The sequence below is a fragment of the Seriola aureovittata genome, chromosome 12, assembly GCF_021018895.1.
Source record: "Seriola aureovittata isolate HTS-2021-v1 ecotype China chromosome 12, ASM2101889v1, whole genome shotgun sequence".
NCBI classification, from domain to species: Eukaryota; Metazoa; Chordata; class Actinopteri; order Carangiformes; family Carangidae; genus Seriola; species Seriola aureovittata.
This window is the reverse complement of record NC_079375.1, coordinates 16,508,608-16,536,484: the sequence shown is the minus strand read 5'-3', so window position 1 is coordinate 16,536,484 and position 27,877 is coordinate 16,508,608. Positions and strand designations below refer to the sequence as shown.

At 42.7% G+C, this 27,877-nt stretch overlaps 1 protein-coding gene across 1 annotated transcript in view; it reads right to left on the bottom strand.

Annotated features, from left to right (window-relative positions):
* ece2a (endothelin converting enzyme 2a) overlaps window positions 1-27,877 on the bottom strand; it is a 72,546-nt gene that overhangs the window by 18,835 nt on the left and 25,834 nt on the right. The window contains exon 3 of the mRNA XM_056390312.1: window positions 16,308-16,591. Coding sequence (XP_056246287.1) covers window positions 16,308-16,591 — 284 coding nt within the window. The remainder of the gene's footprint in view (window positions 1-16,307; window positions 16,592-27,877) is intronic.

The window sequence follows — 27,877 nt, the reverse complement described above, 5'->3', positions numbered from 1 at the left end:
CCTCATTGACATTCATCTCACTCGGCTGATGGCCGTGTACAGCAAACATTACATAACCACTGTGATGGCTGGCACTACAGCCAAACACAGAGTCTCACTCTCTAGCTGCGTGTTGTACTCTTCCTGCCTTTGTGAAGACCAATCAGAATTTTAGCTTTTCAGAATGAGGCGTTTTTTCTTTTTTTTGTTAACCTCTGTTCAGTTTGTGAAGATGTAAAAGTGTTGAGGTGAGAATTAAAGTAAATTTAGGTATACGTTAATCCACTGTGTTATACATGTAGTGTTGATAGTTTAGGGAATAAAAATGAAGATCGTCAAAAGAAAAGGACAAGAGTTCGTGTGCACGTTTTGATGTGTGAAACGAGCGTCAATTGACGGTTAGAGGTTATATAAATCATAAAAAGAATATTCAATGGTAATTTAACATACACACTCAATCTCAAACAATATTAGTGAGGGAGGAATGTGGCAAACAGCTTAATTTGTTTGTTTCTGAGAAAATAACAAGGAGGCAGTGCTGGCCGCCAGCCTAACACACTCATTTGCAGATGTCCGCGTAGAATAGGCCGTTTCCCAGAAATTACAGACCGACAGGCCGTAGGACTACATTTGATTTCCCATAACATCTCCTTCAAACACACACCCACACACACACACACACACACACACACACCACACACACACACACACACACACACACACACACACACACACACACACACACACACACAAACCACCTCCTCATCTCCATCTAGCTCTCTAATCTTTCTCTGGCTGAAGTTGGACTGCAGCCTGCTGGGTTAGTCTATTTAACTGCTGTCATATAGAGAGCCTTGGAGCATGTTGTGTACTATAGTCAGTGAGAGACAATATGGGCAGCTACTGGCAGGGTGCACCATAGGACAGATGGATGCATGCACACACACATGCACACACATTCAGATGCACACTCATTCTCTGACTCTGAGTCTTATTCACTCAATCGCTCTGACAAACTGCACCACAGAGTTCAGTTCAGTTGGACCCTCTAAATTATGGCTGCTACACAAACACAAGTCTGTGCAATATAAACAAAGCTGATAGCAAAGATGTGCAAACAGGAAGTGAGTTATTAACTTCATAATCATGCATTAAACCCTCTAAAAAAAAGTTTATACTTCATGTAGACTTAATTTTGACATTGTTGCTATTCAAGAATTGTAATACACTTACATTTAGAGCAACACTGTTTCATGTCTTTGTGCTAAGCTATGTCCGCTGCCTTATGAAACTGACATGATACATGATATATCTTCTCAAGTCTTAGCTAGAACATGAGTAATAACCATTAACTCTGCAAACTTTCTTTGAAAAACTTAAAGAACTTGATGCAAAAACTGAATTAGAGCCATTAAACTGGTCATCTTAAGATATCTATATAATATGCATAAAACATTAACTATGAGACTCTCCTGAAATTGATGTGATGCCATTAGTTTGTTTCACTGTAGAAGACTCATCACAGAGTACAGACACAGAACATTAACCAAACACCGGCTACTAACTCAGTTAGCTACAGTGGGTATGACATATTGTTTGTGGTCATTTTAACTGGCAAAAGCAATGGTCATCTGGTATTACCTGGATGTTTTCTATATTGCTCTTTACTAATAAAAGCAAATGAGAAACAAAAAGGTTTGTTGAGGAGTTTGTTAGGGAATGTAAATATTTTGCCAACTGGGAACTGGATTCAAAATGGAACTGACCATAGGAACCCAAAACTATCCACAAGTACAAAAACAGGAAGTGTCCCACAGGTGAACAGTTTCCATTTTTGTTTAGCTCTGTTCTCATATTATGGGATTTCATTACAATGCTATGTTTCAGTCACAACTTACACTTAAAATGCACTTTTAACCAGACTGGGAATACGTTTCAATTCACAGCTCCCCAGGACCACCAGTGACTAAAGGAACAGAACAGGTAAGAAGAAGGAGAGATGAGGCCACACAACAAGAGCAGAGAGAACATCACATGGTCAGACCCGGAGAAGCAGAGGCAAGAGAGGAAGAGGCAAACTGCGCATTACGTTTTTTTTTTTTTTTTTTTGTGGAAGACTGGATAAAAGGTTTGCGGTGACTTCAGTCTGACGATACTGAAGGAGGCGATTTAATTAACTGATTGGGAGTATTACACAACTCCACTTCTGTCCGATGAAATGTACAACCCACATCTACCCCCTAAAACAACATCCAAAAGCCTGAGTAATACTGAGCATCTCTGTGTTCTATCTATCTATCTATAGTCCACAGTGGCAATTTATTTTAGTTTTCTTCATAAAGTTATGATAAGGCCATAAAGCTGGTGTGATTTTATGAGGTACAAACCTATGCCAGCCATCTGTACGAGGAGACAATGAGAATAGAGTTAATGAGGCCTTGAAATACAATAAAGTAATTTGAAGGTACTACATGTAAGAATGTGACACAGTTTACATGTAAGGTATTAATCGCTTTTTTACTGCCAACATGTGAACATGATTGTGATGCAACTTAAAAAATTAGACCTTTCTCGGTTGCCTATAACAGCCTATGGATGATTTCTATGTAAAGGACGTCAGCTTTTGAGAAATTCCAAAGGATGTGACATTTATGCTCGCTCCTCAATGCCCCTCTTCCGCCTCCCTACAGCACCTACAGTGTGCAACAATAGCTAACATTAGCGCGAACAATAGGATGCTGGCTGCAGTTAACTTAATGGTCACCGGTGTCATTAATAACAAGGGCTCTTTGAATGTTACACACAAACCCTTTAAAATGTTCCATTTAAGACTTAATATCCAAATACATTTAATGGCAAATACAGTTATATCACTTTTTCTTCCTGAGGTTTGTTTAACAAAAAAGCCTCTTTCTACCAGAGTGATGACGGACATTATGACATTACTTGGACTTGATTTACGCATTTCTTCATCACTTCACTACACAGAAACCATAATGACATTTTTCCCGTATACAATACAGTGTGCACGTGAAGTGCAGTGCCTGCCAAAAGCCTGCTGACAGCTGCTGGCAGCTACTGCGCTGCAGATGCATAAGTCACTGTCACAGCGTCACGCTTCTTCCAGCATGGGTGGTGTCAGTTAAATAAATGTATAATTATCTGGAGGTTGTCAAGAAGCAGTTTAGTGCGGTGCTGTGCTGCCTGACTCAAAGCGAACAGAAAGACGAGCTCCTCAGATCTCCGAGTCTTGACAGTGCAAAAGAGATGCAAGGACATACAGCAAAGAACTCTGTCTACACATCTGGAGCTGTGACAATGAGTTTACGTCTGCAGCATGTGTGCCACAACACGTTTATGCGTGTCTGTGTGTTGTGCGCATGATGTTTTTATGTGCGTCCTTGAAAGTACGTGTGTGCGTGTGTGTGTGTGTGTGTGTTTGTGTGTGTGTGTGTGTGTATGTCTTTGGCAGTAGTGGCCAGCTGTTCAGTGGTGGGATCCCAGCACATCTGGCAGTGTGCTTTGGCCCGGAGTTGAGATGGTATCTGCCGTACAGCAGTGATGAGGGGGATGGGAGAAAGAAAAGAAAGAGGTGGAGCTGGATTAGATTAAAGACAAAGGGTGGGGTGTGTGTGTGTGTGTGTGTATGGGGGGGCATAAAAGCTAAAAAACAAGGAAAGATGGATGGATTTATCTTCATAAAATGAAATGAAAATGAGCAGATTAACAGTGAGACACCTGAGGAAGAGCTGTGTTTGAGACAGACTAGAAACTAGTTGGATAGACTGACACTTTTACTTTATGTAATAACATCATTTAACTTTTAATCCAATAACGACAAACAAACTAAAAAAACAACTAAAAAAAGTCATTACGGACTTTGTGAGGTTAACTATGTGGTGCCCTCAAATGAGTTGGCACACCGTCATCTTAAAGCTCTACGCACTATTTACAGGGTCCGTGTTAAAGTGAAATTATTGGGGGCACAATCTCACCGTGGGTTCAGTCTATATGACACAAAAATAAATCAACAGCTTCCTGCCTAGATACAGCAAAAGTGAAAATAACGTGATAATGCGTAACATTTGGCCTCATCTGACTATTATCACACATTTGTTGGAGCTTGTGGGGGAAAAAGCAGACCTGTGCTAACAGACATACTCTAACAGCTGCTTTCCCCATGATTTGGAGCAGACTGTAAGGTGTGTACATTCAGAGGAACTTTGTTGAGCTGTAGATTTATCAGTAGAACGTATATTATAGATCATAATCGATGTTCCCATGAGTTTATGCCTCGTGCATGTAATAAAATTCAGGACTGGATTTGATGGAGGCCTCCCTCACTTAAAACACTTAATTTTAAAACTTACCACAACTGGGAAACTGCCACTCCAGCAAGAAACTTTCCAAAAAAATAAAATTTTAGTAAGTAAATCTTAAGGTACATAACTCTACATTTTGAACACTAAACTTGTGTTACAAACTGGAGGCATGTTGTTTGAAAGATGTCAGCATTTACCAGTAAGGGTGGGTTTTAGGAAAAGATAACAATGAGGTAGTTGCATTATGGGAATTGTAGGAATAAGTGGTGTTGGAGTTTGGCCTCTGCTGCTTCAATTTTGACCATTTATCTTTGTCTATTATTTGTTTCCTCTTTCTCTCTTTCACTTCCTACTAAATTGCTGGAGTACTCCGTTAAATGTCCCAAAAAAAAATCTTCTGTAACACCTACTGATCCTGGAGCCCTTGTGCAAAATCTGAATCAAAATTAACTCCTCCTCCACAACAACATTAAACCCGCAGAAGATATTATTTAACTACAGTATGTTGAGGAAAAACAACTCTTATATAACTAAACACATGATATCAGGAAGACTGGAGACAGAATTAAAATCTTTATAAAGTCATTATAAGTTATAAGTTATAAGTTATAAGCTTCATTCTTCTTCAAAGCCAAGATGACTCCACGGCTGACAATGGATGAGTTACATGATCTGTTTGTACCTGCAGGAAACAGGTCTATTTCTGGCGAAAGGGTCAAGCCCCGTGAGTCCAAATCAGCGCCCTCTCTCCATGCTTCATCCACTCCTTTAAGCAGCAAATAGCTTTTGCCTTAGCTGTCTGCTCAGGTCCATTAGCTCAAAAAGTGTGGAGGTCATTTTGGTCACTTGAGATGGAACCAGCATTATGTCGTGTGGACCCGTTCCAGCAGTGAAAAAGCTGTTTCTTATGAGTCTTCTGTGTGTCCGCTGTGGGACTGGAGTGTGGGCAGATCACAAGCCTCAGCCATCGACTCGGACCGGCTTTTCGGTGGACAGCTAAAGGTTCGGGCATAGGAGGGAGGGAGGGGGAGAGAGAGAGAGAGAGAGAGAGAGAGAGAGAGTGAAAAATAGAGTGCAGTGGAGGAGAGAAAGTGACCCAACTGCAGGCTTGATTGATCTGCTGTGTGGAGGGAGGCTGTTTTCACAGTTGGCTGGGTTCTATCTATCCAGAAACACCTCTCTCCCTCTCTCTCTTCCTCACACACATACACACACACACAAACACACAAACGCTTGCTTCCTGCAAACACATGCATGAACACATGCCAATGCACAGACACACAAACAAGCTTTTTCCTGCATGAACAACGATGCCTCTCTCGTATCGGATTCCCAGGATATCCACACACACGTATAAATATATAGCACGCAGAAAAAATAAACCCAGGTCTATGGTCAGCCCTGTTATGTCAGAGCAATGTTTTTCTTCACATTAGATAAGAGAATTTTCCCCAACCTCCCCTTGGCGCTGACTATACCATCCACTCTGGCGTAATAACACTCATGAACATAAGCCTGCATGTTTGCTTGTGCCCTTGATCTTTTAATGTGCAGTGCATGATAGAATACATTCTCCATAATGTGTAATTAGAGACACGCATGACACCCAGCAAGATGAAACTGCAGATTAACCTGGTTGCAGCCAGACGACAACACATGTCGGGAAACACACGTGTTTCTACAGGGGGTGTGGGCTGGAACGAACGCAAAGTGGACTTGACCTTGCAAAACCCTCCTCACCTGCAAGAGAGGCAAACAGGAACAGGTAAACACAAATTTTCTCAGCACCCCCCCCCCCTCCCTCCCTACTCTCTGACTTTGAGAGGCCTTAATGAGAGAAAAGTGTCTGTATCGATTCTCCCGCATTCTAACACTCTGTGATCGAAGAACAAAAGAGAGGAAAGATACAGATGGTAGCAGAGAGGGAGCGTGCATCCTATCGAAGAGGCTTCCAGACACTGCTGCCAAACTGAGAAACTGTGCACTCTGTATAAATAACACCAATTAACCAACCAAGTCCACATTGTAGTGTCCGTCTGTGGAAAAAAAAACAAAAAAACAAAAAAAACAGTAAGGCACTACTTTGTGTCACTACTTCTTCTTAAAGTCAGCAATAGTATTGCAGGAATACTGTGGAAGGGTCAAACTAATTTCTGGGGGCTATGGACAAAATAAAAGCAACAATAACTAGTAACTTTGGGAAGCATATCATGTTTAAATTTTTGTTAAAGATGACGGAAGGGGACAATTATACGAGAAGATCAATACCTCCTTTATATCTGTCTGTAAAAGCTAAAGCCAGAAGCCAGTTAGCTTAGCACAAAGACTGGAAACAGGGGATCTACCCAAACATACCAAAATACCAAAGAACCAGCACCTCTTACCAGGCAACTAGTGGAGGAAGTTGCTGTTCACTTCCATGTATTTCAATCAGAGAAGTTGAAGAAGATGAATGTATGAATGTAAGTGAATAATCGCTGAAACATCCAAGTAGTGGTAGTGCAAATGCAAATGTGACTACAGCGACTGAAAAAATTAAATAAGCCAAATAAAATCCAGTTTAAAATCAGTTTCAACACGTTTAGAAAATGATACGTTGATGAAGGGGCACTTGAACTCATCTGACAGGGCTGTGAGGGTACAACACACAAAAAAGGTTGGGAACCCCTGCACTATATGGACTAACAGTGATGAGGTATAATAGGCACAGGGATATAAAAACACCTTTGCACATGCAGTCACACGCGCACACACACACACACACACACACACACACACACACACACACACGCACACACACACACACACACGCACACACACACGCACACACACACGCACACACACGCACACAGACTCCTGGGAGATTTGTGTATTCTACTAACCTTCTTCAGGGGCTGTTCTCCACTCCACTTCACTGTGGCCTACATTGATTTTACACACATTACTCTAAATATGGATTTCCCCCCTCTTTTTCCTCTCTACCAGGTTGTGCTTATCTTATGTCACCTGGACAAACAAACAAATGCCTCTTAACAGTGAAAATTAGCAGGAACATGCACTGAAAGGATAAACTGATGCGTTAAAAACTAAATTACACCCTTGAAATAATTTATTTCCAAGTGTATGGGTATTTCTTTTCACATCATCTGACCACACCTCTGCTGAGCTGCTCTCATTATCCTTCCCTCCGTCTCTTTTCCTGCCCCTTGTCTCGAGTCTTCCTCATCCCTCTCGCCTATATTCTCTTATTCCAATTAATGATCTTCCTCCTTTAGGCATCCGTTGTTTCCATAGGAACAGTGCTCTGTAGTCCACACTGGTCGTCTAGGCAACGGTGAGTGGGGCAGGACATTCTGTGTATGTGTGTGTGTGTGTGTGTGTGTGTGTGTGTGTGTGTGACAGAACGTGCGTGCACATGTCACATGTTTACTTGGTTGTGGGCTTGCCCCTTGCTATGGGGCAGGTTTTCACAGTTTATATAACTTTCTGTTAGACAAACATTTTCTTTGCTTTGTGTGTGTAAGATATTTCATTTCATAACCAAAGGAAATCAGTCATTTTGTTTCATCTTAAAAATATATATATAAAAGCCTGCACAGCTATTTCCCTCACTTTCCTCTTCAGTTCTGCTACAGTGTTTATCATGTCATTGTTTATCATGTCATTGATGATACTTTCTCTCTCTGACACACACACACACACACACACACACACACACACACACACACACACACACAACTAAAGGGTAGTCCCTCTAGATTATAATCTTTTATAATCTCTCACAGGAATAATGCAATCAGGTGCACAGATGACATGACAAAGAATGACAGGATTCAGACCAAAACTGTGTGTGTGTGTGTGTGCGCACACGCATTAAGTGTGCATTACAGCATGCACGCACATTTATCAGATTTAGCGTTGACTGATGTTCAACACAACTGCATCAGCAAATCCATGTCAGCACATTACTGGGCATGTTATATTCATGTGGACGGTACTTCTAAACTTGACACAGTCTTTGTGTGCATGTGTGTGTGTGTGTGTGTGTGTGTGTGTGTGTGTGTGTGTGTGTGTGTGTGTGTGTGTGTGTGTGTGTGTGTGGGGAGGGAGAGTATATGTGTAGAAGGGAACAGAGGGGTTGCATCTGGCTCCGGGGGCTTCCCTATTCACAGCTGGGACAAACCTTAATACTGGATTAACAACAGTATCCACAGAGAGAAAGAGCGAGCATGAGGTGAAGAGTGCGGAGAGGACTGGGCATGAAACCAGGACAGAAAGATAAGCGGGAATATTAAACAAAGAGAAAGAGAAAACAGGCTATTGACCGATGACAAATATATCTAATGATCTGAGGATATCCTAAAACCAAACCTGCATCTGTGTTGGTCTGAGGCTGAGCACAATTTTCAGATATTACTCACAGACCGCCAAACTACTGTGATATTAAATGTCTATAATATACAGTAAGTATGGCTCAAAATAAATATATTATGCAGTGTATGTGTTGTTTTGGTGGTGTGTTTGTGTGTGCGTGGGGCAGGCCATCTGCCAATGTGTGAGGTGAGTGTATGTATGACTGAGCACGTGCAGCAAATTTTGGCTGTGTGTGAAAATCTCTAGAGAGCCGGGAGGCCTCGGCTCAGCAGTCCATCCCCCGATACACACACAGACACAGACACACACACACAAAGGACTAGACATAAAGACATGTAAATGCAAACCCCTTACATGCATGCACTTGCGGGCACCACAAGAAGCAAATGTGCACATGAAAAGAATCAAAAGATACTCTGCTAGCATAAACAAATGCACTCACACACTGTTGTTGATCCCAGCCTCACATCTCTACGCACATGCGCAACCAGAATTGCCATCACCCCACGCTCCCTCTCACTCACGTGTGCTCCACTGCTCTACTTTCCCTCCACTGGAACTGCAGAGGAGAGGGCTCATCGGGCCAACACACGGTAATGTACACATATGCACACCGCTGCCTGTAGGTATCCAATTTCAAGTTTACAAACACACATTCACACAAACACTGCTAATATGCAGTTCGGGATGCACACACATATACATATTATGCAAATACCACAGTATGTATATGCACACGGAAAGGTAAAAAAGATGTGGAAGGAAAGGGATCATTGGGCCTGTAGATAAATACACAAGCAATAATGAAAAAAAAAATAAATAAATCAGGTTTCCCAAGTTTACAGATTCACTGAATGTATCACTTTGGCTGCTGGGACAGCTTCCTCCTTCCTGACCTTTAATAGACTTGCAGAATCCAAATTAATTTTTATCCACTAACACAGAGGTTTTCAGACAGTGAGAGATAGTTGAAGTGGGCCGCGGAGGGAGAGAGAGACGTGATGCAAAGATACTGCTGAGGTGAAAAGCAATTAAGGTACTTAAAAACCCTGAGTGCCTGATTGGTGTAATTTGTGTCAAAAAATCAGACTCCGTCTTGGAGCCATAAATCAGTCAAAACTGACCTCTGAGACATGATACACATATTTTTAGATTCAGTGCGACTTACACCTCCCGAGGATATCATTATCTTCTGTGTCCATCTGTGAAAAAATGTCCAAAAGTCTGCTTCGAAAGCATAGACAAAAAAATGCTCCTTAACTTTCCTGCAAATTATCAAGTTTTTCTTCAGTATCCAAGTAATCCACTGATGCTAGTCTGTACATCCATGGACACATTGCAAACAGGAACTACTAATAGCTAATTCAGCAAACTTTTAATGGTGTCAATTTGTCGAAATGTAAACACATATAGGGTTTTTTTTTTTTAAAAAGGGGCTAAAAGGGCTCAGGTTGCAGCTCACAGCTATCTAACTGACTCCATGGTAATACTATTCCAAAACTGGTGGAAATTATTATCTTTGACTTACACCTGTTGCCAACAATGCTGACAGTACAACGCTGCACATCAGAGGACCTTTTCAAGTCTAATAGTGCTGAAAAAGCAAATCAGTGTTCAAAGTTCAACACATCATGTCCATCTTTTATGTAGCAAAAAAAATAAAATAAACAAATAAATACACACCTGCATGCTGGAAATTCAAAGTCCAGCTTTGACTGAATCTAAATGTCAGAAACTAAGTGGGAGCCTACAAACTGAACTGAGTTTTTTTTTTTTTTTTCTGGTCTCTTTTAAGTTTGCCTTTTACAGTACACAAACATGGAAGACGGTGAAGATAGAAAAGGGAGAGTGTGAAAAGAGAGGGAGAATAAAGTGGATTGGTGTAATCCACTTTATCTTGGCATAAAAGGTTCAAACAGCAATGAAAACATGCAGACACTGAACCACAGACAGACAGAGAGACAGACACACACACACACACAATTAATGCTCCATGTTACTGAAAAAATATTTAAAACAAAAAAAACACTTGACAAACAGAGAAATAAGGCTGAGTGTGTGTGTGTGTGTGTGTGTGTGTGTGTGTGTGTGTGTGTGTGTGTGTGTGTGTGCGCGTGTGTTCTTATATGAATGTTCCCCTACGGCCGTCTTCCCAGCAGGCGTCCAAGCTTCCCGGTAATGGAGCAGGGGAGAACTCTCCACAGCAGGAGCCAGGGACAACCAATCAATGTCAATGAATGTCTCCCTCACTCCGTCTCTGCATTAAACCAGCTCACGATGATGTCATGAAATGAGTCTCTCCATCATGATGGGTGGGTGGGTACACAGTCATATGTTTCTCAGTATGCTAGCCTGATGGAGGTGGGGATTCCTTGGAAATGTGGGCTTGAATGATTCTTACAAAAATATGAAAAAGCTCCGTTTGGCTAAAATGCGCTTGAAACCGAGCACAGAAATCTTGTGAATGAACTGAACTGTGTCATGCACAAAACTAGCTTTTCAGTCAGAGAAGAAGATGTGTGTCATGTACAAAAAATTTACAAAAGGATCAGAAAAACATTTAAATCTAATCACTAAATATCTAAAGTCTGTGTAAATCCTCTTCTCCTTTAATTGTGATAAACTCTCACCTGTTGCCTGTGTATGTTGGCTGCATGTGACAGGTAACATAGGTATCTGCTGTATTACCAAGAACAAAGACAGGAGCAGGGTCTTAGCTACGTACAGTAGGAGAGAAAGGGAGAAGAAAGGGGGTGATCGGTAGAGAAGGTAGGGGTATACCTTGTCTCTGACATGATGCTCCAGACCTCCATTAGGGCCTTGAAGCGCTTCAGATTAACTAAAGGCGGCTACAGATCGCGCAGTGGCGACAATCTTATGAGCTTGCTGTATGCCACACTGTGTGAGACGGGCCTAATAAAGTTTTGGTCACAATCTGTGTCATCATCCATCTACTATACGACACTCTGTTGTTCAGAAAATAAAAACAAGCGTTGCATCTGCATCATTTCAGGTCATATTCTTGGTCGTAGCAGCAGCAGCCGCATTGTGGGATTTTGGTCCTAAATCTTTGAATCTGTCAGAGTTTTGCCATTTTGCCATTTTGAAAATATGTGACTGATGTTTCTCACTGCGAGTCTGACTTGTCAAACACAGGTGTCACTCACAACACATACACATCATCATATAATGTTGTACATGTGCTTTTCCTGCTTTGACAACTCAAAGTGTCTGCCAGGAGATTGTACAGGACAGTGGAACCAGTGGCCACAATGGACACTTTTCTGCAAATGTTACATAGTTTTGCTTTAACAGCAGCACAAGCTGAAGCATCTTGCTGTTTTTGTTACGCTGAAAGTTGCATCTTTCAAACCAAGAGCAAAATGCATGACTTACCAGTGATTACCACTGTAATTTGGTCATGAAAAATGATTTTCGAGACAACGAAGAGTCTGAATCGATCCGTCAGGGCAAGTCACCACAGACGGTCAGAAGGTGTTAAAGTTCAGTAAAACCTCTGATTACTCCTCCGGCCTTATTAAAAACCTTTTCAACATTCGAGCAAAGTTTAGATTTCAGAAATAAACTCTGGAAACAAAAGGTCTGCAGCAGACACCTACTTCCACAAGTTTTGAAACTCTTCAGGCAAAGTTTTTCTTGTTGCACAGAAGAACAACTTGGCTTTAATTCAGACCCTCTTACTAATACACCGACACTGTGCAGAATTACCAAACTTGTAAACTAGGCTAAAATTACACAGCCTGCATTATCAACAATCTCCACTTCAGAAAAAAAAAAAAAACTCCTCCAGAGACACTGTTCTTCAGCTGACTCTGCACTTTAACTGCCCAAATTTCCACGCACCTTAAACCACAGATTCATATTCGCTTCTTTCAAAAAAAAAGGGCTGAAAAATAACCTTCAGCATTTTGAGACGACCGAAAACTATAGCCCTTACCTCTTTGAGTGACTAATCTTTACCTCTTTAAACAAGACTAAAGGTTAGCAATTAAAAGTGTTAGTCTGAGATGATATCCAATGAAGGAGTCGCCATAGCAACAGTAAGAGTGATTCACAGAGCATGTCAGGCTGTGAAATAAATTTCACACCTCAGTGCACCGCGGCCTCGACTGTGAGATTTTGTTTGTGTGTGTGTGTGTGTGTGTGTGTGTGTGTGTGTGTGTGTGTGTGTGTGTGTGTGCGCGCACGAGTATGTGCGGATGTTAGCAACTAAAGTAAAACTGTATTTGTTTGTATTGTACCACGGTTCTATATACAGTATGTGTGTCTTTGGTACAAGCTGGCAATGACTGTGTGAGGATGTTTTCTTAGCTGTGAGTTTTGCTGCATTTGATCTGTTTGTTCTGTGCAGGTTTCTGCCTTTGTATCTTATTATTTTAACACTTCAACATGTTTTTGTATGTTTTTTTTTCTATTTCATGCTAACATGAAATCAAAATCGACTGGTGAAGATTTTTTTTTCCCTCAACAATGTTTGCTTTTGTTAGGAAACACTCTCAAAGCAGATTTTAGATCAAAGTGCGATCCACTTTTTTTTCCCCCTCCCCTCCTCTCCTCTCCTCTTCTACCGTCTTTCCATCGGTCTCACACTGGCGCACTGCTCATTAGCTTTCTGTCAGTCTTGGTTTCTGCCCCCCACCCCCCACCCCCGCTTTTTTCCCCTCTTTCTCCTGTGCTGCCATGCAGTTTTCCTTCAATCCCTCCTTCATTGTGTGTGAATTTAACAAAACATTCTTCAGGGATCTCCTCCCCTCTCATCACCCTCTCCTTCACTCAGGCCATTTTCCTGCTTCTTCAGAGCCGTTCTCACTTTCTCTCTTTCCTTCTCGCCTTTCTTTCTCCCTCTCTCTCTCTCTCTCTCCCCCTTATCTCTCCCCGTCTGTCCCCCTTTTTTCATGTTGTGAGAATGTTTTCTTGTAAGGAATGAAAGTACTCACCTCCCACATTCCTGCAAAACACACACATACATACACACATTAACAGGAATCGTGACTGCTGTGCCCATACAGGCCACAGCAAGAGAGACAGAGAGAGAGAGAGCAAAAATACAGCAGCGCAGAGGACTATCGACTTCTTGGTGATTATACACACACACACACACACACACACACACACACGATGGTATCTGCACACATAAAGATGCAACATAAAAGACAATACACACAATTGCACATTAGCGTCTCCACACATTCCTGAGCACAGAGCAGGTGAGAGAAACGAAAGTGGAAATGAGGGGAAAACGGAGTGAGAGGCAGAAGTGAGAAGAAGAGATGGTGTGAAGGGAAGCAGGTGATGCAGAGCGAGAAGAACTCGACTTCCTCTTACTGTAATGGCTTTCGAACAAGACTGCTTCGTGAGTCTAGCTTCACTTCTTTTGAAGGGAAGTCAAATCCTCCCATCTGTCCCCCAAACACACTCACTGATCCTTCTTTAATACCTCCTTCTGTTAGAGGAAAACACCCAGGACACTATCTACTTTTTGTGTACGCGTGTGTGTGTTTGTTCGTGTGTCTATTGTTAGACGCTGACTTTAAAAACCTGGCACATATACAGCCGAGTATATAGCCTTTGTTTACGTCCTGAGTCAGGTTTGTCCCTGGTTAAGCTTGTAGCATTAAAACCTGAGCTGATTTGAGGGGAGATCAAAAGCTAACCCCTCTAGATTTTAAATACTTTGGTCTGATCACATTTTTAAGGCATCATCTTCTCTCAGGGAAACAGTAAATGCACGTAATGCATCATGCAAATCCCTTTATTTCAAAGGGAGATCTTTATTACCCAGTGACTGCACAGAGCTGTTTCAATTGAGGATGGCACTTTTTCCCCCCAAAAAAGTTCAAACGAATTCAAATTCAGGCTGTAACTATAACTAGAGAGCACAAACATTGCAAGCTTCTCGAACGTCCAGCCTTTTTATTAATGGGCTCATTCAGGAAATATTGACGGCTTGAAAACCTGCACGGTGAAAATAAAACAAATAGCGAAAGAAGGAAGAACCCTTCTTGGCTGCAGTGAAAGCAATCACATAATAGGATGTGATGACAAAGTGTCTGATACAATGCTGTATCATTTTCAACTTGTCGGAAGCCACCAGGCCATTATTTTGTGTGTAATTTTACAATTTCTGGTAAAAGAAAATGTCCAGGGATTTTTCTGTGTACATTTGCATTACTGTAAGTGGGCTCTTGCTGTTTCCATTAAAATGATTCACACAATCTGACCTTTTCCACTATTGCTAAACTTTGAATTACAATTCATTTAGCAGTGCACTGAACGTGGCAGTGAGTACATCATGAGTAATTCTTCCCCATTCACAGCTCGGGAGTCACCTGCGTTTGTTGATTGCGGCGTTCTCTTGTCTTAGTGTGTCAAGGTCAAGCATGGCTAATGGCCAAAACATCATCATTGTCACATTGACACAGCGGCGGTTAGAGCCGCAGCCAGCAGCTGAAGGGCACTCGACGTCGTGTAAGTCAACTGATGGGCCGCGGAGATGAAGTGGAAATGTAAAGTGCCGCTATTATCGACTTCACTGTCACGGAGAAGTCATTTACAGATAAACTCCTGTTGCAGCAGAGCATTCAAAGATTCGTAGGTGTGTCGAGATTTTTGTGGTCTGCATTAGGGCTACACAGTCGATCACCATTTTGGCTGCCAACAATTAAATGAACATGATCAGCGGTGATATTGGCGTTTAAAACGTGTGCTCTTCTCATAGAAAACACAGCTGCATATCAAATCATGATCGAGATGTTCGGCTTCGCTTTTGGGGAGCTGTCATGCCGCCATCTTAGGCTTGTGTGACATATTCACAGTACAACTTTCACACCAATGAAGACCATAATATGGTAATATGTAAAGGGAAAAGTGGTGCAGCTAGCGGATGAACCAAAGACTTCTACAGTAGGTGAGGATTAGGGCTGAATGTTTTCCTGTGATTACTTCCCAGCAATACAGTACATTTCTTTTCTAACCATTAATAAAGAACTGCATATAATTATCTTATAATACATGGATATTTCTCATTCTTGTAATTTATTATTTTGGATTTATCATGTTTTTCATATTAGAAAAAACACAATACGTAACAGAGATCGTACAGGAGGGCTTGGTCTTGATCTTTAAGGTGGTAATCTGAGGTTAGTAGTGTGTGGAGTGCCAAGGAAGAAAAATCTGTTGCATACAGCCATTTCATTTTGTTTCCGTGGTTGAAGGCACGGGATCATTGCCGTTAGATGTTTAGTTAGAACGTTCAGCCTACTGTACCTTATGCACATGTGAATGCCCCTGATTATGTCTGATTTTGCAACATGCTGAACAGCCTACATAGTTTTTTGTTTACTATACTTCAAAAACAAAAAACAAGGTAGGTTATAATGGTATTTGAAGGTTGGACTTGAGTGTTTAGCTATGAGAGGTTTGGAGGAAGATTTATAGCGTTTTCATTACACAAACACACAGAGACACAAGAGGGTTTATGCTAAAAAATCCCAGGTTCCCGCTGGTATTTATCATGAAAAATGGAATTGATGTTGGTGAGAATTCCCAGTAAATACCAGACGCTCAATCTACAAAATACCCCAGTGAGGATACACAGACTTTTAACGATACCTCTGTGAGTGCTTGGTGAACGAAACAGGCGGTCTGAGGGGACACATCCCAAGGTGACTTCTCTTCCACCATGATGGCGTCCAGCGTGGCCTTCTCGAGGATGACATCAAAGGATGCGGCGGGGAAGCAGAGCTGGCGCACGTCCATCTGATGCCAGGTCATACCCAGGCAGTCGCTGTACCTGGCGGTCATTGTACTGATGCACACTGAGGAGTAATCTATGTTGGTGATGGAGTGGTAGCCGGCACTGTACATGTCGCCGCTCATGCTGCTGTTTCCACAACCTGAGGGAAGGAGAAGGACAGAACGGTGACCCCGAGGCATGATGGGAGAGGAGAGCGCAGACAAGGGGAGGGAATGAGGAAACAGGAGAGGAAGAAGAATATGTCTCTGATGACTCAAATCCACAAAGTGTTTTTCAGAATGAGTAAACGATGGTGTGATCATGACAGCAACAGCATATGATTAAACAGCTAACTGCTATCATGACAACAAAGACTGCTGCGGCTGGGACCACCCCCTGTCAGTGATGAGACTGAGACATGCACACACACACAAACACACACACAAACACAAACACACACACACACAAACACAAACACACGCACACACACACAGACATACACTCGCACAGTCTCTATTTGATCAGTCTGTGGTTCAATCGTGAGCAGCACAAGCAGAGATTGAAACCTCCCACTCCAGAGGACCATATGGGGCGCACACAGAAGAATGTGTTTGGCGGGTTGGGGGTGGGGTGGGGTGGGGTGGGGTGGGGTGGGGTGGGGTGGAGTGGGTGGGGGGGTTTGTCACAAGGAACAAGGTTTCAACTTGTAGCTCGTCTCTAGGTGACAGACAGATGAAAGCCGAGGAGAGAAATAAAAAAAAAAAAAAGGAGACTAAAGGAAAGTGAAGATAACCTCTCATGTAGCAAGACAAGATGAAAATAATCTACTGAACGCAGCATCTCACCTTTTGGATCAGATGACTCATAGATCGTGTAGATGGAGGAGGAGGAGGAGTGGGTGGAGAAGACAGGCAAAAGAAAAGAGGGAAAGAGATAGGAGTGGGAGGAAGCCTGGGAGGGAGGCATACAAACTTACTTGATGCACATATTTGTTTTAGTAAAGATTCTTGTGTATTAGCCTACAAAATGGTCACATTATCTTACACTTAAAAGTGTGTGTGTCTGTATGTATATCAGTGTTTATGGGTAACCGCCTGGTAAAAAGGGGGGAGAAAGTGTGATAGGTGGGGCTGTGATTTCCAGCAGCACGTTGGCATTGACACCTCTGTTGCAAACGTGTGTCTGGCGCTTGTTATCACCTTACTGCACCTTCTAATTACCAGCCTCCAAAAGCTCCATGTATGTGTGCATGTGTCTGCGTGTGTGTGCGCGTGTGTGTGCGCGTGTGTGTGCGTGTGTGTGTGTGTGTGTGTGTGTGTGAGACTGATTCAGTTAGCAGCCTCACACGCTCAACAACACATTTGTAACCTCTTTAGATGAGTGTGTGTGTGTGTGTCGCTGTAGAAATCTCATGTTGTACAATCATAGCAGGCATTAATTGACACATACAGACATACGTGGACAACTGAGAGGCAGCAGATGTGAGATAAAAACTGATGAAAACAGAATTAAAGTGAAGGGGGGGGGCAGCTGCAGATACATAAAAACATTGTACAGCAAGAGAGCCCCGTGCCTATTGCAAATGCATGCAAAACTGTGTGTGTGTGTGTGTGTGTGTGTGTGTGTGTGTGTGTGTGTGTGTGTGTGTTTTAGACATCAGAGGGCTTCAGCCATGCCGTCCCCTGATGCTCTCCTGGTGAGACGTTGGCTTCAAAACAAGAGAGGAAATATGTCAGTGCTTCTTGTCACTCTCAGATAGTTGAACACTTTCTTTATGGATGGCTGGAATATGAGAGAATGTGTCAGAGTTGAATTACACAGGCTCAACAGGTTATTTTAGATTACTTTAATCTTACTCGGCGTGTGCCAAAATCAAGCAACGGCTTTGGAAAATATGGAGGAAAGGAACCTGACAAACAAGATATGAGTTACAGGAAAATTCCTTCCACTCAAAAAATAGGTCAGAAACATCATTTAAAAAAAATAAAAAATCATCCTTTATGGAAACAAAGACAAATCATTTTGCAACCACCGTTCAGTTTAAGGTCAAAATAAGGGTCTGTGGCCTCGTTATATGCCCACATTTGGTGCTCTGCAGAGTGGGTTAAAATCACCCCTGCACTCCCCTCTCAGATCCCCAAGCACGCCAGACATTGTTTCCAAAGGGTTCTCCCCGCTGACACAGCTATGTGTGTGAGTGTGTGTTTTCTTTTTCCATGCACTCGACTCTGAGGAAAGGGTGTCACATGACGGCTCATTCCTAGGGGTTGTCACGACAATTATAGTTGCCAGGCTGTCATCAAGGGCACTCCTCTCATTTTGGGTCTGTGACATCAGCTGGTGCCCCCCGCAACCTATGACCTTTATACATGCACGCGCACACACACACCCCAACCTGCCTGTGTGCGCGTGCGCGCACACACACACACACACACACACACACACAACACACACACACACACACACACACACACACACACACACAGCCAAAGAGGAGCTCTAACAGGGCGTACTGAACACGTATCAGTCTGTTTGTGTGTGGGTAGATCCCGGAGTGTATGTACTGTGCATTTATGTGAAAAAGGTTTACTGAGGATACCAGGCCGGTCCAGGCCAGCTTGGAGCCGGGACCCTGTTTTGCCTCCAGCTGGAAGTGAGGAAGCTAAAACCTCCTGATAGCCAGAGAGCGCATCCTAACTGGATTATCCAGAGCGGCAGACTAAAGTTAGAGGTGTCATATCACCTCGTTCTGCCGGCTCTGTGAGTGTATGCATGTGTGTGATGGAAAATTTGAGTCCTGGTCTTAAAAAAGTGTCATACCACTCATAACAAATCTGCAAAAACAAACTGTGGTGAACATCCATCATCTGTTTGCGGCGTGTGTAAACTGTTTGTTGGTCGTGTTTGGCTCTCTGTGTCTATTTATACAGGAAATTCTGCACAAACAAGAATTTTTAAAACTGGAGAAGAAGCGCACCAGCTGCTGGGTCAGAGAGGAATGATGTCCTAACATGGAGGTGGTTCCTTCCGGCGGAGTCTGAGATGCTCTGTCCAACAATGGTATCAGATTGCATGTCTGACCTGACAAAGCCTTTGATATTCAATGAAAAAAAAATAGCTTAACATGTGACTCCCATCGCTGTGGAGACACACCACAGGGGAAGAAACCTCTGAGGTAATCCACTGGAATAACGCAGCATTCCTCTGCTGTTCAGAAATGGCCGGCTCACTGAACATTAGGAAAAAGACCACACAACAGCATTTCCCTGAATGACAAAATTTCTCCACCAAACTGGAAGGTTGGGATAGTTCTTAATGCAATCCGCAAAACTCATGCCATTTAGGATTACCACAGAAAAGACGATTTTGCAAATAGCAGAACCCCTAAGAGAAAAAACCCAGTTTTATGTCTTTGATTTTCTATAAGGAATAACACAAGCTCACTGCCTACCATGGGTGCTCACCTCATTCATAACACAACTGTATGGGATATTGAGGGTGCGCTAGTAGATATAACCCGAAAACTATATCTAATAATTACATAAAATGTTTGCAAAAGCTTTTCTTCTTCAAGACGGTGCTGCTCCATCAGAGTATCTTGATTTCCATTTCTACTTTGCTCAAAAATGCATCCAAAATAATGCCACCACATTGTAATTTGGACAACAGCAAACATGTCAGCTAAGAATTAAGGTTTTTATATAATTCAGTACAACCAATTAAATAAAGATAAAAATCATCAAACCATCAAAATAAAAGCAGTCCCCTTTGTAAAACCACAGCAGACCTAAAAGTCATAGGAATTTATTTTATAGTAAGTCAGTAGTTTCGAGTGAAGCTCCTTTACTCTTACACAACATGAACCGTTTGAGATTTGACCTTTGAGCTATCAGATGACCTCCCTCCACAAACACAGTGACTCTCTAGAGTCCATCTATGGTCAGGAGGGGTGGTGGGTGGGGAACCCCTGCCAGTGAGCCAGCGGTGTAAAATATCAAAGCTGCTATCTCTGAGGTGAGCCAAGTGCAGCAGTGGAAACTCCATGATGTCAGAGGCATGCGGGGTATTCATTCACATCCCAGATTGGTTTAGACACATTAAGGATGGGGGGAGTGTGGCCAGCACTGATGAAAGATGATGTCCCACATGCACTTGAGCAACAACACTGATGCCCCACCCACCCACCACCACCCCCCCGCAGGTTGTGGGCTAGCCTGAGGTAAACTGATGCCATGGCGACGCTTCACAAAGTTCAGCGGCATATACTGTAAATGTCAACAAATGAAAAGTGCCCAAGTGGAGCCTGTTGGTGTCAGTTTTTGTGCGTGATTCTTTAAGTACATGCACATTCATCATGTGGCTGCATGTAAGCGTACTGCACTGCTTTAAATAAAAATGAACGTGGAGGAGAATTTTCCATTACGTTCAAAGTTGTTTGAGCTAATGTTGGTGCAGTTTCGTGCACAACGTGCGGTCAAACTCTGACTGTGAGCGGTCGTGTCACACCACAAGAGGCCTGCACGTGTGTCTGTGCTGTGTGGGCGCACCAGGACGATGATGAAAGCAGACAGTGTCGCACTGGGTCTTGTTTTAACCAATTATCTCTTGTTATCTTCCCACTAAGTTGTGGTCCACCATTATCTGATTAATTAAGCATAAATGTTTGTATGACAAGCATTTGTGGACATTTACACACAATCATGGCCTTTAATTTGTTTGACCTGTATGAGTGGGTTTATGCTTGAACCTAGTAGTAGGGGGGGCACGTGATGAATTTTGCAGACAGCAAAATCTTTTTGACACTTTGAAAGAATTCAGTGTTGTACTCCTTTGTTTACACAAGCAGTGATGGAGGAATGAAAAGATAAGTTGAGAAATGTACACGCTTGTTTGTTTGAAGCAAACCAACCCCTTTATTGATCCATCTTAAATTTTTCAGCTGAGTTTCTCACAATTTTCAGGACTTGTGCTGAGAGAAAGAGCCATACAGCTTGTTTCAGCCTCACATTGAGACAGAGGGCAGAGAAGATTCAGGAAAGGAAGGAAGGAGGAGGGGTAGAGGAAGAGAGAATAGAGGAAGATTAAGACACTGGAAGAGAGAATAAAAGGGGAAAACTACAAGAGCAAGATAAGAGAGAGAAAGGTAGAGATGAAGGTGAAAAGGACAGAGGACGAATAAGCAAAGGAGAGAAGGGAGTGACTGGGTGAACTAACCAGCCTCGTCTCCATGGAGCTGAGCATCCCTCACTACATATACACCAAATCCTTTCTCCTACTCTAAATGTCTTTATATGACATTGTACACTTGTACATACAGTACATGACAAAACTAGCAACCATTTACAGTGATGAAGGGCTATTTAAATACACAAACGGCCCTGTGGTTAAGTGTGTGTGCATTTTGTCTCCGTCACACCATCCCTGCATCTTCACTACGTATAGCTCTATTCTTTATTTTCATGTTTTTCAAGCAGTTTCAGATGCTCCAGAGAAGTTGCATCAGCAGCGAGGCCAGATGAAATTCTCTCAAAAAAGCTCGGCTTTTCCGGCAAGTTCTCCTCAGAAGTCTCTTCTTCCTTCCACTCACAAAAGCAACCTCAGTTGCATAACCGAATATACGAGATAATTAGCGACTGAATAATTAAGCGTGTGCCCGTGACAGTGTGACTGTTTGATGGAGTGTGAGCCTGTGTGTGTGTGTGTGTGTGTGTGTGTGTGTGTGTGTGTGTGTGTGTGTGTGTGTGTGTGTGTGTGTGTGTGTGTGAGAGTGATGGAGGACTTTTGGAAGGACTCCATTGTATGAATCTGCCTCTCTGTAGTGGCATGCAGCCCAAAGCATATCCCAGATCCAAAACACCAACAGGCAGCAGGAACAGGAGCTTAGTAAATGGCAACGAGAAGAGGGAGCCATGTTTTCTCTCTTTTTCTTTTTTTTTTTTTTAGCCAGAACTAAGTTATTGAAAGCCACCTACTGCCCTCTTTATATTACTACTACTACTACTATTACTTTATGCTTTTTTACCTCCCCTGACAGAATTCATACAATACCACTAGTTAAGCATTTGTTGCACATAAAGTTTTTAAAAAATTGGAAGCCATGAGAGCTTTACGCTTCACCCTCTGCTCAAATAAAAACACTCAATTGTGCAAGCTGCAGCACTACAGACTGCATTATAAGCCCTCTCTGTCCTCAGCGGGGGTCACTCAACAGCCAAAAAAAAAAAAAAAAAAATCAACTGTGCTGCGGTGAAAGTCTGGAGATCAAGAACGATGGATAGAGCACTAACATGAAGGGTGGGCAGCTGTCAGACAAAGTGGGCGAGCTGGGAGCAACAAGGGTGAGTAAGAGTGGGAGTGAGAGAGTGAGAAAGACGGACAGAGAGAGCATGTGGCAGAGTGTCCAAATGATGCAATTTAACCTGCCCTCTGTGTGTAACCGAAGAACTGGTGTAGGCCGACACATATGCAAACGCACACACACACACACACACACACACACACACACACACCATGAGTAAAGGTGTGTCACTGCAGATCAGGTCCTTGTAAAAAATGATGTTGTGACCTGTTATACTTCCAGAAACAACAACAACAACAACAACAACAACAACAACAACAAATGATCCCTTAAAACAATAAATAATGGCACAATGAAGCAAGTGAATATGATCACAACTACTTATACAGCACGTCTAGTAGCTATTGTGTCCACATCCGTCTCCCTCCCAGTTTTCATCCCACAGAAGTGGCTGCACAAAACTCTCATTAGATCCATCAACGCCCCACACGGCATATCAAAGTACACTCATCATCACAACATGGCATCCCCTGTCACAAATTACAAATTAAGTTTACACTAACTCTCCTAGAGCCATTCTTCCAAAAAGAATTTGGTGTTTTTTAGTGATGGTAGTTGAGATCACCTGCTCCAGAATCTCCCACAGGTGTTCAACAAAGTTATGATCAGGTGACAGGATATACCATACTATATGATTCACATTATTTTGATTAAACATTTCCCCTCACAGAGCTGTGAAGTAGAGAAGATGTTTTGTAAGCATTTTACTCTAAAATTGCCGCGTCAAATTTTTCTGCCACAATGCCAGTACGACTCTAGGGATGTCGCTGTAAGTTGGTCAGTCAGTTATTTATTCAAATTTTTTCTTTTTCTACAGTGCAGCCTAACACCAAACCTGCAACACATCACCAAGGTACGTGACACCCTTTCACTGTTCCACACCTGCCATATGGAAAATCCCCAGCACTGTCGTCACATCACAGGCTCTGATTGCAGTCGTTCACAATAGGCTGCGGCTCTGTGTGTCCCAACTGTACGATGAATCTAACACAATGAGGAGCTCACGTTGTGTGAATAAACCAGTATTTCAGCTCAAGAGCAAACCCAATACCAGCTCTCTCAATTAGTTTCAATAACCAGAGTGTGGCATCTTTTCACTGCAGTGGAAAAATCCATATTGTCACAGCCTTTGTCAGGTTGTACAACAACCTACATGAGTTACACTGAACCGGAGAAGCTTGTCCATGGCTGTTTGCTTGCACATTTGTGTTAACAGCTGTGTCTGTCAACAACTTCCCCCTCTCACTCCCCTTGATATTCATTATAACCACCTTTAGTCAGTTGCTGAAGCACCAATATTTATTTTTCCATGAGGGTGTTCTCGAAAGAAAGCCTGTGCGCGTGTGTGTGTGTGTGTGTGTGTGTGTGTGTGTGTGTGTGTGTGTGTGTGTGTGTCTTTGTGTAACCACACTCCTCCTGTACTGTTTGTTCTCTTTGACTGGCAGTGTTTTAATCTGTCTGTCAGTCAGTGGTGTAGCGGCAGAGAGGAAGGTCATGATTCAGCAAGAAACCGTGAGTGTGTGCATGTGCGTATGTGCAATCAGATTCACAGGAATCATTTCTCTACTGTCTTTAATCTGGGATTAATCCTCCTCACCTGCACTCCGACTATGTACACACACATAACAGCAGACACACCCACATCAGAGTTACAGACTTACTGTATGTAGATACAGTTAGAAATAAAAACAGCTCTCTTTTGTTTCATTTCCATAACAGCCCTCACTGACATGCTGCATGAAGCTATAAGATGCAAAACTCACAGAGACATCACTGTCACTTCTCTGGTACCTTCTTATAAATGCATGCAGTACGGCTTCAGCGCAGACTGCCTCAGCAAGAAAACACAGCACATTATAACAGTAAAGATTAGGCAAAGTCACACAGATAAAGACTCTGAAGGTACAGAGACGAGCCGACGGAGATACCTCAGAGATTTCATGACAGTTAGCACAAATTAGATGTGACAATGACATTTTACTGCGAGAGAAACTGCAGGTTTCATCAGCCTTTTCTTCTAAATGTTGTGTGTGTGAAGTAAGATTTAAATGAGGCCAAAACTTGGAAAAATCTCTGTGTCCCAGTGAGTGTAATGTTGGTGGATAGTCTGACACATGCTGTGAACAAGAACGCAAAAACACAAATAAATACACATAAATACACACACAGAGACGCACGCACACACACACACACACGTCGTTGTGTTGAGGGGAAAAGGAAAGTAACAGCAGTATAAGGCATTTTCAATTAGCCACCTACCAAGACCACGTCTGTGACAAAATGAAACGGCCGAAAAAGCACAGGTATTCTGAAGTTTTAAACACCCACACACACACACACACACACACACACACACACACACACACACAAACACTTAACACACACATGCACACAGAGGCTCAAACTTGACTAGTTCATTTTCTGCCTGGTTGGCAGGCGAGTTTGTCAGTTCAAGGTGCCTGCGTCTATATGTAAATGGCTCTGTTGCCTGACCTTGGTGTGATTATGCAGAATGGATCAGGTTTTACAGATGAGGGCCGGCCCAGTGTGGGAGCTTTATGGCTGACCAAGCATATTGATCCCTGCGGGAGGGAATAACATGTCTCTCTGCAGTGTCATTGTGTCATAGTCTGATCTGAGCCGTAGTTCTCAATAAAAAAAGGTGCTGCTGGAAATTCAGGGCTCCTGACAACAGTTCACTCAGTCAGTGCACTGAAACACTCGGGGCCCCTCAAGCATTCAGTATCATTTAGTTTGCTTAGGCTTCAAGCAAAATCACACGTGTCTTCATGTTTATAAAAAGATTCACCAAAAGACATTAGAACCGGACAAAGGCCAAAAGTTCAATTTTAAGATTTTTGGCCATGTACTGTAAAAGTACTTGAAATTTACCGAAAACTTTGGTTTAAAATGATTGATAGTTCAGCTTTAAGTGTAATTATAGTATGTCCAAAATAATTTTAACATTCTACACTTTGTGATAGAGAGGAAAGGTCATAGGCAGGAAAAACACTTGCACTGGAAATGCATTTGCTGCATCACAATATAGACTGGTTTTACTTGACTGTCTCAGGTTGATTCGGTCAGCAGACCCTCCTCAGACCCTCTTTGCATCAAGTCAAAATGAAGTGAGACATTAGTCCATATTCAAACTTAAAACTGTCCTTTTCAGACATGGGCCACGCTGCACTGCACCCATGCATGATACAATTGCTGTCTGGACATATAAGGGTGCAGGGCTCTTGGCAAATACCAAACTTTGATAGGTCAGTTTCCAGCATTCAGCACATTAAGATTTAACTGTTAGAAACATTTTATGCTAAAGATTTAAACTGCCAACTCCATTAAACATCACCTTCCTCATTACTATAGTGTGGCAGTGCATAAACTAAGTTGTTAAATGACATTCATTGATAGCACATTAACATCTGCGCCAGCTAGTTAAATGGCTAAACCTGCTGTCTGCCTCTGTGTTAAAATGGTGCAGGTGTTGACAATTTATGACACAACAAAAAACCACTTGTAATGTTTATCATAATGCATGTCTACATACACCAGGTGGAACTAGGACTTTGCAATACAATGGTGGCCTTATGTAGATTCCACATTGCCCTACACAACGTCTAATAAAGGCATAGAGTCGCGTCAGTCCCTTCAAAGTTGTAGACTTTCCAACAGGTGCTCCGAAATAGTTACTGTAGTTTGTACTGACATGACAGTGCGGTCTGCAGTCTGCATTTGGGCCACTAGCGAGCAGCTGACAGCAGAGAAGTTGCTAATGAAGAGTGAGTCAGCCTCTGAGACAGGCTGGTGGATAAAGAAGGTGATTAATGCTGCATGCTTCATCCTCTTCCTCTGGACGCCTGCTAAATGCAATATGCCAATGCCTCATCGCTACTCTCCATCACTCTGTGACAGACAGATACACACACACACACACACTTTGATTCATCCAGTCTTCTGGCTGCTCGTCTGATACCTCGTAATGAAACTGTTGTTTACCATCGATTCAGTCCCATCTACAGTTATTTCAGTCATCTGCATATGACTGTTGCATAATAAAGGATTGATGAAGGAAGGTCGTTCTTCAAGCATCTGCTGCCTAATAACTGAGGAACTGGACCGGACTGGACCGTACAACATGAGATACACACACCGAAACACACACGATAAGTCTGTTCTCACTGAATCATGACCACTTCCTGTTTGGCAGGAACTGGATGTTCTTCGTCCATGAGAAAAGCAAGAAACAAGAAGTGGAGGAGGTGACAAGAAGGACTTGAGGAGAAGTCAGATTGTGTTTGTGTCCCAACAGGCTTCATCTCAACACCATCCAATCTCCAACTTTTGAAAGGAAAAAAAGAAATCTGTGACCTTTCACTGCAGCCAAGACCAAGACCAACACTTATGTCACTCACTCAGCCAAGAGGAAGTACTTATATGGTCATGGGAACAGGAACCGCAAGAGGAGCTGTGTATGTCACAGCAGTAATATCTGTGATGCTCCAAGTCTAGATGCAGTGCGAGGAGGGCTGCTGAAACTCTGAACAGCTCTTTCCAGGCTGCAGGGGATTGAGAGAGCGAGGTATGAATGACATTCAATTTGGTGGAAATGGGGAAGCGAGGGATGTGAATGGCTGGAGCTATGAATAAGGATAAGAGCGGAGGAATTTAGGGGGTGGGGTAGAGAGTGAAAGGGAAGAGATGCGGAAGAAGAGCAGGCCGAGATGGATGAGTGTGAAAAGGAGTAATTGGCAAGTGCGACGATAAAGAGGGGAGAGGAGAGGCTGGAAGTGAGTGGGTGGCATGACGTATTCAGAGTCTTTCTCTAACTCTCTCTTCTCTCTCCTGCTTTCTCTATTAGGCATCTCTGCTGCAGCGTCAACTCCAACTGCATACTTGATGAGAGAGCCAGCACAGGTCCCAAGTCTCAACACACACACACACACACACACACACACACACACTGTTTGATAAGGCAGTGCCAAGCTAAGCGCTGAGTCTGGCACCAGTCCTGAACCCACTGCTACCCCTGCCTGACTCTCTCTCTTTCTCTCTCTCTGTCACACACACACACAAGCTTACACT